The following is a 20248-nucleotide window of genomic DNA, read 5'->3' as shown; positions in this document are numbered from 1 at the left end:
ATATATATATATATATATATATATATATATATATACAGTACAGACCAAAAGTTTGGACACACCTGCTCATTCAAAGAGTTTTCTTTATTTTCATGACTTTGAAAATTGTAGAGTCACACTGAAGGCATCAAAACTATGAATGAACACATGTGGAATTATATACATAACAAAAAGTGAACTGAAAATATGTCATATTGTAGGTTCTTCAAAGTAGGCATCAAGAGAATGCCAAGAGTGTGCAAAGCAGTAATCTAAGCAAAAGGTGGCTACTTTGAAGAACCTACAATATGACATTTTCAGTTGTTTCACACTTTTTGTTATGTATATAATTCCACATCTGTTAATTCATAGTTTTGATGCCTTCAGTGTGAATCTACAATTTTCATAGTCATGAAAATAAAGAAAACTCTTTGAATGAGAAGGTGTGTCCAAACTTTGGTCTGTACTGTATACATATTATATATACAGTACAGACCAAAAGTTTGGACACACCTGCTCATTCAAAGAGTTTTCTTTATTTTCATGACTTTGAAAATTGTAGAGTCACACTGAAGGCATCAAAACTATGAATTAACACATGTGGAATTATATACATAACAAAAAAGTAAACTGAAAATATGTCATATTGTAGGTTCTTCAAAGTAGGCATCAAGAGAATGCCAAGAGTGTGCAAAGCAGTAATCTAAGCAAAAGGTGGCTACTTTGAAGAACCTACAATATGACATTTTCAGTTGTTTCACACTTTTTGTTATGTATATAATTCCACATCTGTTAATTCATAGTTTTGATGCCTTCAGTGTGACTCTACAATTTTCATAGTCATGAAAATAAAGAAAACTCTTTGAATGAGAAGGTGTCCAAACTTTGGTCTGTACTGTATACATATTATATATACAGTACAGACCAAAAGTTTGGACACACCTGCTCATTCAAAGAGTTTTCTTTATTTTCATGACTTTGAAAATTGTAGAGTCACACTGAAGGCATCAAAACTATGAATGAACACATGTGGAATTATATACATAACAAAAAGTGAACTGAAAATATGTCATATTGTAGGTTCTTCAAAGTAGGCATCAAGAGAATGCCAAGAGTGTGCAAAGCAGTAATCTAAGCAAAAGGTGGCTACTTTGAAGAACCTACAATATGACATATTTTCAGTTGTTTCACACTTTTTGTTATGTATATAATTCCACATCTGTTAATTCATAGTTTTGATGCCTTCAGTGTGACTCTACAATTTTCATAGTCATGAAAATAAAGAAAACTCTTTGAATGAGAAGGTGTGTCCAAACTTTGGTCTGTACTGTATACATATTATATATACAGTACAGACCAAAAGTTTATATATATTATATATACAGTACAGACCAAAAGTTTATACATATTATATATACAGTACAGACCAAAAGTTTGGACACACCTGCTCATTCAAAGAGTTTTCTTTATTTTCATGACTTTGAAAATTGTAGAGTCACACTGAAGGCATCAAAACTATGAATGAACACATGTGGAATTATATACATAACAAAAAAGTGAACTGAAAATATGTCATATTGTAGGTTCTTCAAAGTAGGCATCAAGAGAATGCCAAGAGTGTGCAAAGCAGTAATCTAAGCAAAAGGTGGCTACTTTGAAGAACCTACAATATGACATATTTTCAGTTGTTTCACACTTTTTTGTTATGTATATAATTCCACATCTGTTAATTCATAGTTTTGATGCCTTCAGTGTGACTCTACAATTTTCATAGTCATGAAAATAAAGAAAACTCTTTGAATGAGAAGGTGTGTCCAAACTTTTGGTCTGTACTGTATTTTTATTTTTAACATAAATAAGCCGCACCTGTCTATAAGTACACTAATGTACTTTACACAGGCTTTAACGAAAGTCACGTTACACACGGTGTAACGGGTGAAATATGTTACGCTTTCTTTAGGAGCATAGCGGTATTTTGGGAATAGGCTGGCACTGCATTTTTCCACTATTACTGCGTGTGTTCAAGACGAGGATTATGTCCTTATTATTTTCTGATGCTGATTTCTAAGTTTTTTTGACTAACCCATAACGCTGTTGCCAAGAAAAATAAAAAAGCACGAGTTTTGGAAACCTGTCTTTGCTTATATGATTTCTGTTGCAACTGGAGTTAGTGAGCTCTCCCTTCACCCAGATTCAACACGCTACAACGGCTTGTATCTAAACAGTAGCCTACCAAAAAAAGTCATTGTTTACTGTCTTCCTCCTTCCTTTCACAACTATTTCTCTCAGGGGTTTATCTTTTGGCATCGTCGTGCGTTTTTAAAAAAGTTTTTCTCCGGAGAAAAACCGGTGAGGTGCGTTTTTCGTTTCCGTTCGGAAATTTCATTGGTTTGTTATGTCGCTCAGTTTTTGGGCTTGAAGTTTGTGAAACCGGGAAAAACCCAGGAAAAATTCATAAATTAGCCGCTTCGTTGTTTAAGCCACGGGATTCAAAACGTGGGGAAAAAGTAGCGGCTTATAGTCCAAAAATTCTGCATGTACTTTTTTGGGTCTTACACTGAAAAACATTGGTAACTATGGATTTGTATCTGGTCCTGGGCTTGCTCTATAACTGACTGCCAATAAATAAAGAAACTGAATTTGTTTGCATTAACTCTAGGTTAAACTCTGTCTCTTGATACAATGTTAGCCATTTATGTGCTATAATATAAATATAATAAAAAAATCTATGATGTAAACTTTTTTTAACATCCATGTGATGCTTTTTTAAAGAAGTACAGTATCTCACAAAAGTGAGTACACCCCTACATTTCAGCCACCATTTTTATATATATTCTCAAGGGACAATACTCTAGAAATAAAACATGGATATACAGTACAGACCAAAGGTTTGGACACACCTTCTCATTCAAAGAGTTTTCTTTATTTTCATGACTATGAAAATTGTAGAGTCACACTGAAGGCATCAAAACTATGAATTAACAGATGTGGAATTATATACATAACAAAAAAGTGTGAAACAACTGAAAATGTCATATTGTAGGTTCTTCAAAGTAGCCACCTTTTGCTTAGATTACTGCTTTGCACACTCTTGGCATTCTCTTGATGCCTACTTTGAAGAACCTACAATATGACATATTTTCAGTTCACTTTTTGTTATGTATATAATTCCACATCTGTTAATTCATAGTTTTGATGCCTTCAGTGTGACTCTACAATTTTCATAGTCATGAAAATAAAGAAAACTCTTTGAATGAGCAGGTGTCCAAACTTTGGTCTGTACTGTATTTTTATTTTAACATAAATAAGCCGCACCTGTCTATAAGTACACTAATGTACTTTACACAGGCTTTAACGAAAGTCACGTTACACACGGTGTAACGGGTGAAATATGTTACGCTTTCTTTAGGAGCATAGCGGTATTTTGGGAATAGGCTGGCACTGCATTTTTCCACTATTACTGCGTGTGTTCAAGACGAGGATTATGTCCTTATTATTTTCTGATGCTGATTTCTAAGTTTTTTTGACTAACCCATAACGCTGTTGCCAAGAAAAATAAAAAAGCACGAGTTTTGGAAACCTGTCTTTGCTTATATGATTTCTGTTGCAACTGGAGTTAGTGAGCTCTCCCTTCACCCAGATTCAACACGCTACAACGGCTTGTATCTAAACAGTAGCCTACCAAAAAAAGTCATTGTTTACTGTCTTCCTCCTTCCTTTCACAACTATTTCTCTCAGGGGTTTATCTTTTGGCATCGTCGTGCGTTTTTAAAAAAGTTTTTCTCCCGGAGAAAAACCGGTGAGGTGCGTTTTTTCGTTTCCGTTCGGAAATTTCATTGGTTTGTTATGTCGCTCAGTTTTTGGGCTTGAAGTTTGTGAAACCGGGAAAAACCCAGGAAAAATTCATAAATTAGCCGCTTCGTTGTTTAAGCCACGGGATTCAAAACGTGGGGAAAAAGTAGCGACTTATAGTCCAAAAATTCTGCATGTACTTTTTTGGGTCTTACACTGAAAAACATTGGTAACTATGGATTTGTATCTGGTCCTGGGCTTGCTTTATAACTGACTGCCAATAAATAAAGAAACTGAATTTGTTTGCATTAACTCTAGGTTAAACTCTGTCTCTTGATACAATGTTAGCCATTTATGTGCTATAATATAAATATAATAAAAAAATCTATGATGTAAACTTTTTTTAACATCCATGTGATGCTTTTTTAAAGAAGTACAGTATCTCACAAAAGTGAGTACACCCCTACATTTCAGCCACCATTTTTATATATATTCTCAAGGGACAATACTCTAGAAATAAAACATGGATATACAGTAAAGACCAAAAGTTTGGACACACCTTCTCATTCAAAGAGTTTTCTTTATTTTCATGACTATGAAAATTGTAGAGTCAGACTGAAGGCATCAAAACTATGAATTAACAGATGTGGAATTATATACATAACAAAAAAGTGTGAAACAACTGAAAATGTCATATTGTAGGTTCTTCAAAGTAGCCACCTTTTGTTAGATTACTGCTTTGCACACTCTTGGCATTCTCTTGATGCCTACTTTGAAGAACCTACAATATGACATATTTTCAGTTCACTTTTTTGTTATGTATATAATTCCACATGTGTTAATTCATAGTTTTGATGCCTTCAGTGTGACTCTACAATTTTCATAGTCATGAAAATAAAGCAAACTCTTTGAATGAGCAGGTGTGTCCAAACTTTTGGTCTGTACTGTACATGTGTAGTCAAGTGTAGTCAATGTTCAGCTTGTATAGCAGTAGAGATTTACTGTCCTTTAAAACAACTCAACCCTTGAGAAGATATATTCAAATGGTTGCTGAAATGTGAGGGGTGCACTCACTTTTGTGAGATACTGTGTGACCAAAGCATTTTTGTGTGAACTCATTTCATTAAAACTATAAGTGGTGTGCTATTAGATTCACACGCATGAAACCTGAACTACATTTTGTATTTCTATTTATTGCCTATTACCCGTGATCTGCCCAGAGCAGTTAATATAAAATGTATTCAGCTTCTTGTGTTGAAAATGACTCATTCAATGTGACCAAACAAATTGTTCACTTCATTAAACATGATTCAGGATTATGATAAGATATGAGTGTGAGTCGGTTCTGCTGTTATGAATTCAGATCTAGGAATGACAGTGTTTCTAAATATTATGGCTTTAAAAAATGTTAATTTATCTTTTTCTTTTTAACACTAATTAACCTGATTTTACTTTTTACCTCTACAAGGTATTTTTTAGACATAAGTTTTAAAAAGTAGGTCAACTGCAATGAAATAAGACCGGCAATTCATTCAGATTCCACAATACTTACATTTATAGTGCTAGTAACTATAATATCCATTCATCTCTATTATACAAGCCTAAGATTGGAAGTGATTTGTCGCTGCCGAATTTTTGAATCATATTAGTGAATCTTCAAACTCCATTAGTCTGAATGAGTGATGGGTCTCCATGAGTCTGGAGGCAGTATTAGTTATGTCGCAACAGCATCTGGATATCCACTTTCTTTCAAATAAATTGAACATCTCTTATATTAAAATTGACATTGCTGTGAATCACTCACTTTTCCTGAGCAGTGGAAGGTCCTCCAAAATGCACTCAGATCAGTGCAGCCACTTCATCATCTCCCATGTGACACGGTGCTACATTAATACCGTTGGGGTCACACATTGTGGACTCCATTGTGGTCTGCCAAGCAGCACACGTTCTGATCGTTATACAAAATTTATTCATTGGCTTGTAATCATTCTCACTACTCCACTACCTGACTTCATTTAAATGATGAATATATACTACAGTGTATTTACTTTCACACCACACTGTCCTTCCTACTGAAGGATCAAAAAATCAGTCTCTGAATATCATGTATAAAAGATAACCTATTTTTGACCACAGGACTGTGGATTGTTGTCCTTTGTTCAGGGACCAAGTTAAAAAAAGATTATTTTCTATTAATCGGATAATTTTTTTTTTTTTTTTATTAGATGTTTTGATTATTACAACGCTATTAAACTATAATTCAGGGTAATTATATGTATAAAAGTGTACTTAAAAAATGCACAAGCCACAGAGAGTTTAACTATCTTTAATTTTGACATTTAAAGCTTGTGCATGGGGGATTTCTTCTATGAAATAATTCCCTCATGCTGGGTTGTTTCTTTTTCTAAAAAAAAAAAACAAAACAACAACCGCATTTGAGTATGAAAGGTAAAGCTATTTGTGTAAACCAACATTTGTATTGTGGCAAGTTGACAACCATGCTTAAAAAATCAATATAAAACTTTTTTGTTTCAATTGTTCAAATAAATACACATTTATATTTGTATAAATAAATACACATCTAGAATTGATAATTAATTACATTTTGTATAATAATTAAATGATATATGCATACATTTTATATACAAACATTGAAAACAAGAATTTGAACGAAGTAAAACTGCAGTAAATCATGTTTGAAAACAGATAAGTTACTGTTGTAGTAGACAAATGCTATAAAAGAAAATAGAACAAATGCAGCAAGCTTACAGGCTCGATTAAAAATATATTTTTTAAATATACTTTGTTGTACAAATGCATAAACATTTACCTAAAACCACAACAGTTTCTGAAAATGTGATCATTTACTGCTGCTATTATTATGCTTTTAGATTTAGTGTTTGTTCAAACCATTTTAAATGAATCCATCACTATTTCACGAGCAAGTTGATTGTGCAACCTGATCCTCGTGAGTCACGACAGAACACATCCAGCGCGACTGCCCCGAAAGTTAGCAGTTTACACCGAAGCACTTCATCTAACTACCATTTTCACATGATGAGGATTATACAGTTTTTGCTTAACGTGCTGATGTTTCGTCTTCATCCGTGACACCAGTGTGTTTTCTTTTCAAGTGCTAGTGCATCACTGTGGTACTTCCATGCCACACAAGCTCAGTTTTGCATAACTTGCAGGCACAGTTTTCTTTGTTGCGTTTAATATAAAATGTTCTCATTGCCTTGGATGACTTTGGACGCACACTTCCTGCTGCTGGCTGTACTCTGCACCATTTCGCGAGCGGCTGTGTTATCTTGCCGTCACGCTAACTCGTAACTTGAGCAGCTCAACTAATCGATAAAAGCTCTGTTTGACAACGAATTTCATTATTAATTATTATTTTTTGTATCGATTAGTTGTTGCAGCTTTAACCGCAAGCCAGACTTATTTTAACATATATGTATTTTACCAATATAACATCAGTGTTGTATATCCTGAAATTATACATGTATGCTTTAAAAAAATTCTGATGAGCTTTTATACAGGCTTTTGCCAAATGTAAAATGAATGCTAGATGCATATTGCAAATTTTGCAAATTTTTGTGTCTATATCTATAGAATCTGTCTATATACAGAACAAAGAAACAAATACACTGTACAGTACACGCATACTGTATACACACCCACACAGTAAACACATACACACATACTGTATACACACCCACACAGTAAACACATACACACATACTGTACACACACTTACAAACACACACACATATACACACACACACACACACACACACACACACACACACATATACAGTGAGGAAAATAAGTATTTGAACACCCTGCTATTTTGCAAGTTCTCCCACTTAGAAATCATGGAGGGGTCTGAAATTGTCATCATTGTCATAAGTATTTGAACACCTGTCTATCAGCTAGAATTCTGACCCTCAAAGACCTGTTAGTCTGCCTTTAAAAAGGCTACTGTACCAAATATTAACATTGACTTTCTCAAGTGTTCAAATACTTATTTGCAGCTGTATCATACAAATAAATAGTTATAAAATCATATATTGTAATTTCTGGATTTTTTTTTAGATTATGTCTCTCACAGTGGACATGCACCTACGATGACAATTTCAGACCCCTCCATGATTTCTAAGTGGGAGAACTTGCAAAATAGCAGGGTGTTCAAATACTTATTTTCCTCACTGTATATATATATATATATATATATATATATATATATATATATATATATATATATATATATATATATATATTTGTGTGTGTCTGTGTGTGTATTCATTAAGGTAAGCTTTGGGGTGGAAATACGCTTCTTATAAAGAAACATGGTGTGAATGAATCTCCCATCTATTTTACTTTCGGTGTAACTAAATTGCTATATTTATCATTTTTAGTAAAAACACTGTGATCCAGGGAATTCATCAACACTTCACATCAGGCAGAATAATAACAGCGACTCCTCTGCGTGACAGTGGCCTCGGCTTAGCCCAGTGAGACTCCAATTTTTTATCAAGATTCATGGCTAAGCCTTTGTCACCAACCGCACTTTAATTTTCCTGCTCCACTTACTGGTGTAAGTGAGAAAAATCCGTGTTCAAAAGCAGCACTTGTGGTTCCTATATTCCCCAAGACACAAAAGCTTTCATCAGAAAACAATAAGACACTGAGCCATATGCCTTCCATATTTATGCTTATAAATACAAATAAATAAGTAATAAAACCCATGTCAAACTCTCAGCCTGTTCCATTTTAATCTCAGGGTTTCACGTTCGTACATGCACACCAGCTCAGGCGTCTGAATGTTCTAGTGACAATTCCTTGTCTAAGATCACATTAGATAAGTTGTTGGCGTGCCCTCAAGCACTCTATTTGGACAAAATGGCACTACACAGTCTCCTCCTACCCCCCAGCCTTTCCACCCTCACCCAAGCCCACACACACATAGCCTTTTCCTGCCACAGACTTTACACATCTCAAGGATTTTCTCATGCAATATACAACAACAGAACAGCATGTCTACATCAAAGTGCTCCACAGAGAATGCGCTGCCACACTATGACAAGAAGCGTCTGCAAAAAAAAAGAATCTTTCTGTTCCAGGTGGTGAAAATTTGTGCTAATAATTAAAGGTATTGCACATAAATTTTCACAAGGGCAAATTATATTGCAGCATATACCACAAAGCAGCACAGCATGCGTTTTCGATGAAAACAAAGCCAATGGGAAAATGAAGACATGACAGAAAAAGTCTCGAAACATTCTGCAGTTTTGCATCATAGTACTGAATGAACTTTGTTTTTCTTTCCTCAGACCAGTTACAGTATCATACATAGTGAGATCTGGTAACAAAATGACACTAGCTGTATCTCATTATGTATCTGCTTAGTGTTCTATATACACTGATCAGGCATAACATTACGACCACCTGCCGAATATTGTGTTTCTCCCCTTTTGCTGCCAAAACAGTTCAGACCCATCGAGCATAACTACATTAACTTCTTCAGCAATTTGAGCTACAGGAGCTCATCTGTTGGATCAGACCACACGGGCCAACCTTTGCTCCCCATGTGCATCAGTGAGCCTCGGCCGCCCACAATCCTGTCGCTTGCTGGCTGTTCCTTCCTTGTAACACTTTTGATAGATACTGACCACTGCAGACCAGCCCACAAGAGCTGCAATTTTGGAGATGCTCTGACCCAGTCGTCTAGGAAATCACAATTTGGCCCTCATCAAACTCAATCAAATCCTTACAGTCACCCATTTTTTCTGCTTCTAAAATGTTCACTTGCTGCCTAATATACCCCACCAACTAGCAGGCGCCATGATGAAGAGATAATCTGTGTTATTTATTTTATCGGTCATAATGTTATAATGTCATAATACTTGATCGGTGTGCATACACTGTATGTATGTATGTATATATATATATACATAAAGTGGGCATGACCCAAGCCAGGAGAAGATGTTTTGGTTGCTTTTATTTGTGTTGTGATTAATTATTGTCATGAAATGCAATTGGCAATTGTGGTTTTGGGTAATGTTTGTGCTGTCTTCTTTGTAAGGATTTGCTTGGAAAAAAAATTTAACCGTTTTTATACAATCTAGCTCGCACAGTTACTGTTTTTGTTTTTAGTCGCTTGCAATATCTTCTAATACGTATTCCGTAATCTCCGGACTATAAAGCGCACCCTTATATAAGCCACTGAATTTGACAAATATTTTTATTTTTTACATAAATAAGCCGCACCTGTCTACACTGATGTACTTTACACAGGCTTTAACGAAAGAGACGTTACACACAGTGTAATGGGTAAAATATGTTGCGCTTCTATTAGGAGCATAGCGGTATTTTGGGAAAAGACTGGCACTGCATTTTTCCGGTATTACTGCGTGTGTGGAGACCGAGGAATATGTCCGAGTGAGCTCTCCCTTCACCCAGACTCAACGCGCTACAACAGTTTGTATCTAAACAGTAGTTGACCAAGTAAGTCATTGTTTACTGTCTTTCTCCTTCCTTTCACAAATACAGTGGTACCTTGACCTACGAGTGCATTAATGTACGAGTTTTCCGAGGTACGAGCGGTCACTAGGTAGTGAAAGAAGAAAAAGTTAAAATTTTAAAGTTTAGAGATACATAGTGTAAAAGAGTGATAGTAAAAAACGAGTTTTCCCTCTGCCTCCACTTATCGCCTCTACCCCCTCCACACACACACACACACACACACACACACACACACACACACCCCACCGGCGTTTTCGTTAGCTCAAGTCGTCTCATCTCCAAGGAAAATACACTGAATAAAACCTTATTATATCTTTACATACTCTTTCTATAATGTTTTTATACAAGATTTGTTATTTAGAAATGTTTTTTCCAATTTAATAACATGAAACATAAAAACGGGGTGTCATTTTGAGGGTTGGAACGGATTAATGCCAATTTAAGTATTTTCAATATGGAAAACAGATTTGATGTGCGAGCAAATTGAGATACGAACTCGCCCACGGAACGAATTAAACTCGTAGGTCAAGGTACCACTGTATTTCTCTGGGGAGTTTATCACACAGGTGAGGTGCGTTTTTTCATTTCCGTTCGGAAATTTTATTGGTCTAATGTTGTGGGGTTAAGTTTTTTAGCTTGAAGTTTGTGAAACCGGGAAAAACCCAGGTAAAATCCATAAATTAGTCGCTTTGTTGTTTAAGCCACTGGGTTCAAAACGTGGGAAAAAAGTAGCGGCTTATAGTCCGAAAAATACGGGACTGTAGTTAGTTCTATTTCTCTAAATATAAACAAAGCCTAATTTAAGCCACTGTGACGCTGGCCAAGCAATCACTAAGGATAGTTGAATGAAGATTATAATTACATTGCAAAGTAACACATGGTCATGCTTAGAAATGTGGCCTTTCTTTGTCCCACTAGCTTAATATCTGGCAACCTGCAGGACAGTAAAGTAAAAATGCTATTTTAGATAGCTTAAGCTTTTAGCTCTGTTTAGAATTACACAAAGAACACAGGTCTTGTGTTGAAATGTGATGCACATGAACAAAAGACTGATTATGACTCTATATTACAAATGACTGAAATAACCAAAAACATTCAAAGACAAAGATCTTTATGTTCTTACCTTTGACCTGTATACCAATTCGGAAGTACACATCTGCAGTACTGAGGTAGCGTTCCACCAGAATGTAATACCACTGTTCCCAAGACAGCAATGGAACTTCCAGTTCACATGGCATGTTCTCCCTGCAGTCTACAGCACTGGAGTTGTGTACTGGTGGAGCTCTAGCTCTCAACTTCAACAGAACTGGGCAGCTTTCACTGCTCCTGTTCTTGGTGCTGCAGTCCACCAGTTGAACCTTTACTGAAGATATGTAGCTGGGGATAAATACTCTGAAAGGAAAAAAAGAAGGAAAACATGATTGTGGTATGTTGGTTTGTTTCTTGACTGCATGTTGTAGAATCTTCTACCATATTTGGTGTTGTCAGTTCATGCATAAGTCCACTGTCCTTGAAGATTGCAGTGATGGTGTTCTCTCGGCACTGCAGTCTTTTATTCTAAAACTTAATGGCTATTTGGCCTATAAGTTTGCTATAATTTACAAAGCATTCTTTAAAAAGCCAGAACACAGTAAAGAGGTAGCAATATTATTTTAGTCAGCCAAAAGGTGTAACAAAGTTGAGTTGTGTATATGTCAAATGTTTGAGGACAGATATAGACCTTCAGATAGAGTCTGCTGTAAGAAGTTAGGAAAGCTTTTTTACTAGATTTTAGAGGGTTTTGTAATTGGGGGGATTTGTAATTGTTCAGCCATAAGAGCCTTAGTACAGGGTTACAGTTCATCCCCTAGGTGTTCAATAAGGTTGAGGTCAGGGCTCTGTGAAAAACATTCAGGTTCTTCTACTACAATTTTGGCAAACTATTTCCTCATGGACCTCAGTTTGTGCACTAAGGCATTGTCATGCGGCAACACGTTGAATTCTTAGTTCAAGTGCAGAAAATGTATTGTTATTAAGTTATTCTATACAAATATATATATATATACAGTATATATATATTTTTTTTACTTTTGGGATACCCCTACATATTGGTTTATTGGGCAGATGTCAACAATTTAATCATATATTGTATATCATGTACTCACATTTACATCCAATATAGAAATTGTCCAATTGTGTTATGTTGAACCCTAAATGGAAGCATAACTGGGCTAGGATTTCATGTTATTTGCCATAAACTAATTACAAAAACTAAATGAGGGACTATTTTTTCACCCATGACACTGCTTATTCTGTCTCCACTTTTGTAGCATGGTAATTAGGCAATGTGAACAAGGCATCAAACACTTAATCAAACAGAACACAATTTGTTTACATGATCCATTACGACCGTTCCAGTAAACAGGGTTCTTTGAATTTAAATTGTCTCTTCGGAATCCGTTCCCATTTCATTCATGCTTAAATGATGTATTGCTTTTTCCAATTTTCTGCACAGTTATGTTTATTACACAAGTAATTACATAATTTAATATTTCATGATTAATGTTTACTCTGGTGAAAAAAATGTGTTTAATTGTTTAGTGAGCCTGACACGAGCTTGATTTGAAGGCCATGTTTGGATAAAATGTTTAGAAAATGCTGAACTTTTCCCATTTTTAATTATTATTATTATTCTTTATAATAGCACAAGGATCTCTTGGTTATCTATGGCAAGATTCAATAAAAAAAATCTTGATTCTGTATACATGATTTATTTAAAATAATACAAATTATAAAACTAAAAATTAGATGAGGCATAATTGTGAACTTACATAATTGTGAAATTATGTCCACAAACAAAATAAGACTCTTTTAGAATAGTGAATCTTCGAGATGTCTTTGTCTGGACTGATGAAATATTAGAGGTTTTTCTGTTTGCAAAGTCTGGAATATTATAGAGGTTATGTTTTCCCTCTAAGCAGATATTTTATTGCCAGCTGCCAGATTGTGAGGAGAACCTGACCAAATGTTACTGAAAATATTTTGACATAAAAATCACTTTCACTCCACTTTCAATCGATTTAGCTTTATTTAGTCTAAAACCTCAATAGCGATCAGTAACAATGCTTTTAAAACCAACCGATGTTATGAACATGACTAATGAGTTAATCTATGATTTATAATGTTCTGGCATCTTTTAAAGGTTAAAAATAAACCAAAGGTTAAATTTCGTTCATAGGAAAAGGTATGAAGCTCGAATCTGCTTTGTATATTTCAAATGATTTTGTGTTAAATTAAAAGTGTGAGGCCACACTGAGAATCCCACACTTTTTTTTTCCCAAGGTTATGCACTGCAGATTTTACACCTATGTCTCTTAGATGCCGTTTCTATTTTAAGAAAGAACTGCTTGAAATTTGAGGCGCTAATTAATATTTGAACATTTTAATGATAGAGGCTTGTGAAAGAGAACAGAAAAAGATGTGCACAGAATGATGAAAAGAGTGTGTGTGTGTGTGTGTGTCTGTGTGTGTGGTAGACATCCTGCTGTTAGTATGCTGAGCAGTGCTGCAAATGGCACAAGTGTCCCTATCTGTCTCATTGAATCTCTGGATCCTAAAAATAGATAGCAGACTTGTAGGATCTACCTGCAAAAAAAATGAACCTCTCAGCTTTATCCTATCAGGGACTAATCAGTCATTCCCAGCTGGGCTGCTGTCGGAGTATATTTGCATACCTGTTTGTGTGTGGCTTTTTGTATTCATATATGTGATGGAGTTGCCTACTCACTTGTAGAGAACAGATCTGTTGTGACCCGGAATCATCTGGTCTATGAAGTAGCCCGGGTAGAGCACCGAAATGCCGATAAGTCTCTGGACTATGAGCTGAGGTTGGAAGAGGTACTGACATTCTTCATGAAGACCCTAAAAGAGGAAGATGAAAAAGCATAAGCTGTCTGATCACTTAATTTGAGTTGCACTTGGCTGTAAAATGAGATAAAAGCAAACATCAGGTCCTACTGAGACCAAGTTACTGTCTTAACTATAGTTCTCAAGGCAGCATCACATTCCATAACTGTCAGCCTTCGCTCTGTTGTGTGACAACACCTTTGCTTTGCATGCTGCTTCAAAGCTCACACTTCACATGGCATGAAAGAGATCAAACACATGGCTAGCATTAACTGACACTTACGATAGCTACTTTGCAAGAACATGAAATGCTTAGCATTTGAGCTGTTATACAAGACAAAAGAGTTATTTAACCATTCCTGTGAAATGGAAGCAGGTAGAAGTATGACATTTTGTCAGTTTGTCAGTCATTTGTAGATCATTTGTAAGAATTATTTTGTTTAATAGCAGGAATTTGCAACCACTACTGGAAATAGAATTGCTGGAGAAATAAAGTGATTTTAGTCTACTTAGTTAACTAACTATGTGCTAACACCCAGAGCAACAAGACAATGCAAGCAGAAATCATTTATTTTTCAATGAGAGCTGGTGACTGGTAATGTGAAATCAACCTGCAAAAGAGTTTCTGCAAATAAAAAGCAAAGCAATGTGGTGACAACCATTAAGAATGTGGAGGGTGGACTCTATAAGCAGGGTATATAGAACTGTGTCAGGGGTTTTATCCACATGGAAGTGTGGCTAAGTGGATTGTTTTGCATATGTTCTGTAGTTGGAAATGCAGTTTGTGTGGCCATATCACACTATTCAGGCACTGCCAAGAAACCAGCCCACCAGAGGCCAATCTGCCAATGGGAATAAAAGGTAATATTTAAAACCTGATTGATTTATTTATTTTGGCCCAAAGTAATTTTGTTTACAGTACAGAGGTAATCAATACATGCCCTAATTCATGTGTGCTGAAAAAAAAACCCAGTTGTATAACCATGTTGCAAGATTCTCAGCTGCTATTTGTTTTTGTGGAAGCCACTGGCAACAGAATCACAGCTGAGATCCAAAATACCAGCAGAAAACAAAGAATTTCTCCAGGATCCAGAAGTTGTATAGGCTCAAATTAAAGATGTGTTGTATAGATTTGCAAGTACAGTATTTACACATGGAGCTTGCACATTAAATGAAGTGCAAGTGGAGGTAAAATGTGGGAAAAAAGTGAGGGTCTAGTTTTAGAAGAGTGTTCCATCGGCGCTTGTGTTATTTATTATGGTACACACTGCCAAATCACAATGCAGCATTTCATCATTTACCCTCTGGCCTCCCTCTGTAGCAGGTAGCCCCATTCTCAAATGCATTAATCATTGTACAAACAATGACTGACCACCACCCTCCTCCTCTTCCTCTTTTTCCTGTTCCTCTATCCATTCTGGTAGAATTTCCAGTCCAGAAATTACACCATGTCTTTTATACACTATCACCCTGACCTTCGAGGTATGAGAACTTGTTTTTGCTGTCAAAAAAGTTCATCAAGGTTCTTTTTTTAATTGAATTCTACTGCTACCATTCGGAGGGCTCTTATGTGTAGCATATCGTTTCCCATGACTAACTGACTTTCCAGCTCTGGTGATGAGGGATTCTCATATACTTAATTCCTGGAGACAGTCTTGACAGAGACATAGTGCAAATCATTGACGCTTTCCCACTGAGGTCAGTCAGCCATGTTATTACTACATAAGGTAGAGAACAAGTGGTTGAAATTATCGCCATAGCTGTCAGCTCAATGCAGCAAAACAATATCCCTTGGAGTGGCAATCACTCTGCACCGCAAACTACTCCTTACATTGACGTATGATTATTAAAAATGACCAAGAATGAAAAATGAGGAAGGAAAGAACTAATTGTCTTACAGTGATATGCTATGAATTATGTTATGCTTTGTTGCCTCAGTGGTTATCATTTAATTAATCTTTATTTATTATTTAATATAAAATGAGTGGAAGTTTGTTTTATATATTCAAAGATCCAAAAAAAGTTTTGTTTGTAGAGAAAGTGGATTGGTGGTGGGCTTTCTGGTGGACTGGCATCCCATCTAAAAGCTGTTCCCACCTCATCCTCAGTGTTCCTGTCCAACAAAACCGACAGGGAGGGATAGATAGATAGATAGATAGATAGATAGATAGATAGATAGATAGATAGATAGATAGATAGATAGATAGATAGATAGATAGATGGATGGATGGATGGATGGATGGATGGATGGATGGATGGATGGATGGATGGATGGATGGATGGATGGATGGATGGGCAGGTTGGAGGACGGACGGACGGGCGGGCTGGAGGACGGACGGACGGACGGGTAGAACAGAATGTGTTTATTCATAGTGTATCTTATACAGAAGTAAGGTTTAAGATTCATATGCTTCATGCTTTCATATACTTTACTATATAGTATCTGAGCTCCTTTATTTATTCATTCTTGACATTGTTTGCTTTTGTGCTAATGGTCATGAAACCATTCTCTTTTCATTATGGCGTTATTTGTGGATCCACTCTGCAGGACAGGTGTCATTTCACCAGCCATTTGTGGAGTCATGCATTGTTCATTATCTCTTGTGTATCATCACGGTCTAATTTGCTCTCAGCTTGATTAGAACGCTCATTCATTTTGTTACAATCTATCCGGCAATCACTTATCCTGCCAGCCACTAGCTCTAAAATTGTCTCATTGGGTGCTTTCTTTCAGCTATGTGATACCTCAGACCTTAGATCTGGACATGCAGAGAACAAACTGTTAGCTTGATTATGTTCAAGCATGCCAGCGTTCTTTTGACCTTGATGCTTGATTCATTAGAAACATCTTAATCTTAACTGATTTGCATTCTGTTACAAAGCATCATTTAAATATTATGATTTTCTATTAGATCGTACTTTTCTTACTGTGGCGGATGATTTCTGATCAAATCTAGGGTGGAAATGGTAGAATGGCAATGGAGGCAGGATAATAAGGTTGGAAAGGGAAGTAAAAACCACCTCCAACATTAAATAACAAATTGGAAAAGAAGCCCCATCTGTTGTTTGCATGTGGATGCATACATAAGGCACAGCTGGTGCTGAAAACGGGAGGAAGAAAAGATATAGCTTTGCCTTAAACCCTCCACACTGCCAATTCCCAACATCTCTGTGTTCAATGCATCATTTTGGCATCATGTAACTGGCTCAGCTTGGCATCCTTACAAATGCTGCATTTAATCATATGAAATGCAAATGCACTACAAATCTCATAGAGTCAGTCCTGGTGCAACAAGTGCCACAGCCTCAGAAATCATAAAAAGCACCTTCCTGTGCTCATCCCCAGCTTCTGTAATAACATGGATATGCTTTAAAACCCCCAAGTCTTCCTTACTGCCCAGAACATCTCACTTTGCATTAGTTAGGTAAGCAATGTAAAAAAAAAATAATTGCACAGTTTGAACAGCAGCTCTGACTCAGATCATCTTACCGTCTAGCAGTTTTTTAGACTAAGTGCCACCCTATTAAATTTTGTTGCCACGCAACCCGAGTAGACTAAATGGCTTCCCCACTGCTTCCTCACCTGGAAACACAATTAGAGTGTGTTCTGAACCATACAAGGCCGGTGCTCTGGGGAACTAGAGATTTAAGTTAGACCTCACACCATTCTCACAATTTTCTAGTTTGGTCTTTGCTTCAACAAATCTCTGGCTGGGCTTAATAATGCACACCAGACCAGTGAGAATGAGTGTCATGAATAACTTTTCTGCTGACAGCAACTGATTAAAAAATGCTACAGAGAGACAACCCAGCACTAAATTGACAGATTTCTTCCTCTTGTGTGGTCACTGCCTAAATCAAACCTTGGTGTACTGGGCAAAATCATATCTCCAGGCTCCTGACAGCTTCCAATTATCACATTGATTTGGGACGAGACTGTAGTTATCTTGAGACAAACTGTCATTGCACCAAGCTTTTGGTCACTCCTGATTCATAATTGTGGCTTCAGTTAGCAGAGATGCTTCAGTGATCTGAGCTGTTTCCTAGAGTCTTCCTAGAGCCCACATTGCAGAGGTACCCACTGATTAGACACAAGCTTGGGGCTAAAATAAACTTCTGTGCTCTGCAGAATCTATGAAATGTAGGAAATCCATTGTTTAAAAAATCCTGAATGCTACTAACATAAAATTTGAAAAGAGTGTTCATGGTTAAAAAAATTGTCATCACTGATCATTGTTGTCAAATGTTTGATTAGACAATAGTGAAATTGAATACTTCCCATTGCACATAACAATTACTATTACCACGCAGTTGCTGATGAAATGTAATGCCAAATATTTCCTTAACTACATGCAAATGATGACACAAACCTTACCCTACATAAATCTCTCTGCTAGATTCTTAGTACAAATGTAACAAGTCCAGCAGACAGTGGCTTCAGTATTACACCTCATAATGCCTAACCGATTCAGTCGTATACAGCACACATGTTGACTCACAAGCTGGCTTTTATGTTTATGAGACAGCTGTTGTTTACTGTTTACAGGACAGCTGGGTCTTACTGGCCGTGTCAAGCCTCTTGATGACTTAGTCCACCATTGGGAGGAAAATGCCAATCTCTATAACTGACTCTGAGTTGTTGCACAGTGCCTCTTTTACAGGCACTAACAGTATTCTTCATGTCTAGAGAATATTACATTAGTATTAGGGTTGTAATGCAGTGCCACTGTAAGTATCTACATATTTCTTTGTTTAGTGCTCCAAATATCAGTCTACACTATGTATTTGGAGCACTGAACCCCAAGTGTTGTGTTTAAATGCATGGGCACAAAACAAATGTTTTTAAGGCTTAAAATAAAACCACTAAGCACCCTTAAACACTGACAATTCGGGCAGAGTAAAAAGAGATACCAGCACACTCTCTGAACTCTGTGAGTACTGACAGTTCATAATTGGTCTTAAATGGAAATGAGTCTGCATGGGAAGATTTCTTAAAAAAACCCTCCAGCTTGCATGACTCGCCTTTTTCATCTCAGAGATGCACATCTAAATGCACTGTGAACCTTTCTGATGTAAAGTGTTTGAATAAATGAATAAATGAATAATCAAACAAACATATTTCCTGTTTATATCTATATTAGTAATTAGTGAACTATACAACTAAATAATACTCTTTATATTTTTATTTAGTTATCGGGTAGCTATAAGAAAAAAGAAGGATATTTCTTTATCGTTAACCAAAAATGTTTAATATATTGAATCTATGTTGCATCATATTTTATTTAAGGTTTACAATTTATCAAAGACCTATTGCATTGTAGGTTATTTCCAAGTATAGGATATTTCGAAGTATAGCTCAGAATGTACACACTAGAGAAATCTTTACATTTTGAGAATAATCACTCATCTCATACAAATGTTTCTCTCTACAGCTGAGAGGAATATCTTAATGGATGTAAATGATATACTGACAAACCACACTATAAGCAGCCCATTATAAATTCCATGGAGTGGAGAAGTCTGTGCATATTATCTCAGCTCTCTGAGAATCAGGCTGTTAGACCATAAGAGGATTTTTTTCTAATGATAGAATTTGACAACAAGCAATTTCACACAAACAATTCATTAGGTCTAAGAAAACGCTTATATTACTTACAAAGACAATACTAACTAGCTGATATAGCCTAGCCATTTCATGGTATTGATTGTGCATGTTTTCTGCACATCGTTAAGCTCGAATCTAGATGCACTCTTATTGCACAGTAAAGAAATAGTGTCAACAAACAATAAAAAGCCCATCTGATTTAAAATGCTTATATGCAGAAACGCCACTAATGTTATATCCATTATGGGCCAGATAATGGTGGTCATAAGTGCAGAACATGCACTAATTTGTGTACAACCATTCAGAATATTAGTGTATAAACATGAATCCTTGGAAAATGTGCTCCATTTGCTGCTTCCACCTTTCCCTATTTTAGTTTAACTGCCTTGTATACAATGTTTTAACTTGCAGAAAGTGATTATTAGATGGTAATTCGGCTGCTGCTGACACAGAATACGT

The 20248-nt window shown here is 36.1% G+C and overlaps 1 protein-coding gene across 1 annotated transcript in view; it reads right to left on the bottom strand.

The window, feature by feature from the left end:
- tmem8b (transmembrane protein 8B) overlaps positions 1-20248 on the bottom strand; it is a 129831-nt gene that overhangs the window by 56403 nt on the left and 53180 nt on the right. The window contains exons 4-5 of the mRNA XM_046841153.1: positions 14066-14199; positions 11423-11691 (exon numbers count right to left, since the gene is read on the bottom strand). Of these exons, the coding sequence (XP_046697109.1) occupies positions 11423-11691; positions 14066-14199 (403 nt within the window). The remainder of the gene's footprint in view (positions 1-11422; positions 11692-14065; positions 14200-20248) is intronic.

The sequence above is a fragment of the Silurus meridionalis genome, chromosome 27, assembly GCF_014805685.1.
Source record: "Silurus meridionalis isolate SWU-2019-XX chromosome 27, ASM1480568v1, whole genome shotgun sequence".
Classification (NCBI taxonomy): Eukaryota; Metazoa; Chordata; class Actinopteri; order Siluriformes; family Siluridae; genus Silurus; species Silurus meridionalis.
The sequence above is the reverse complement of the archived record's forward strand: the minus strand, read 5'-3'. Positions and strand labels throughout refer to the sequence as shown.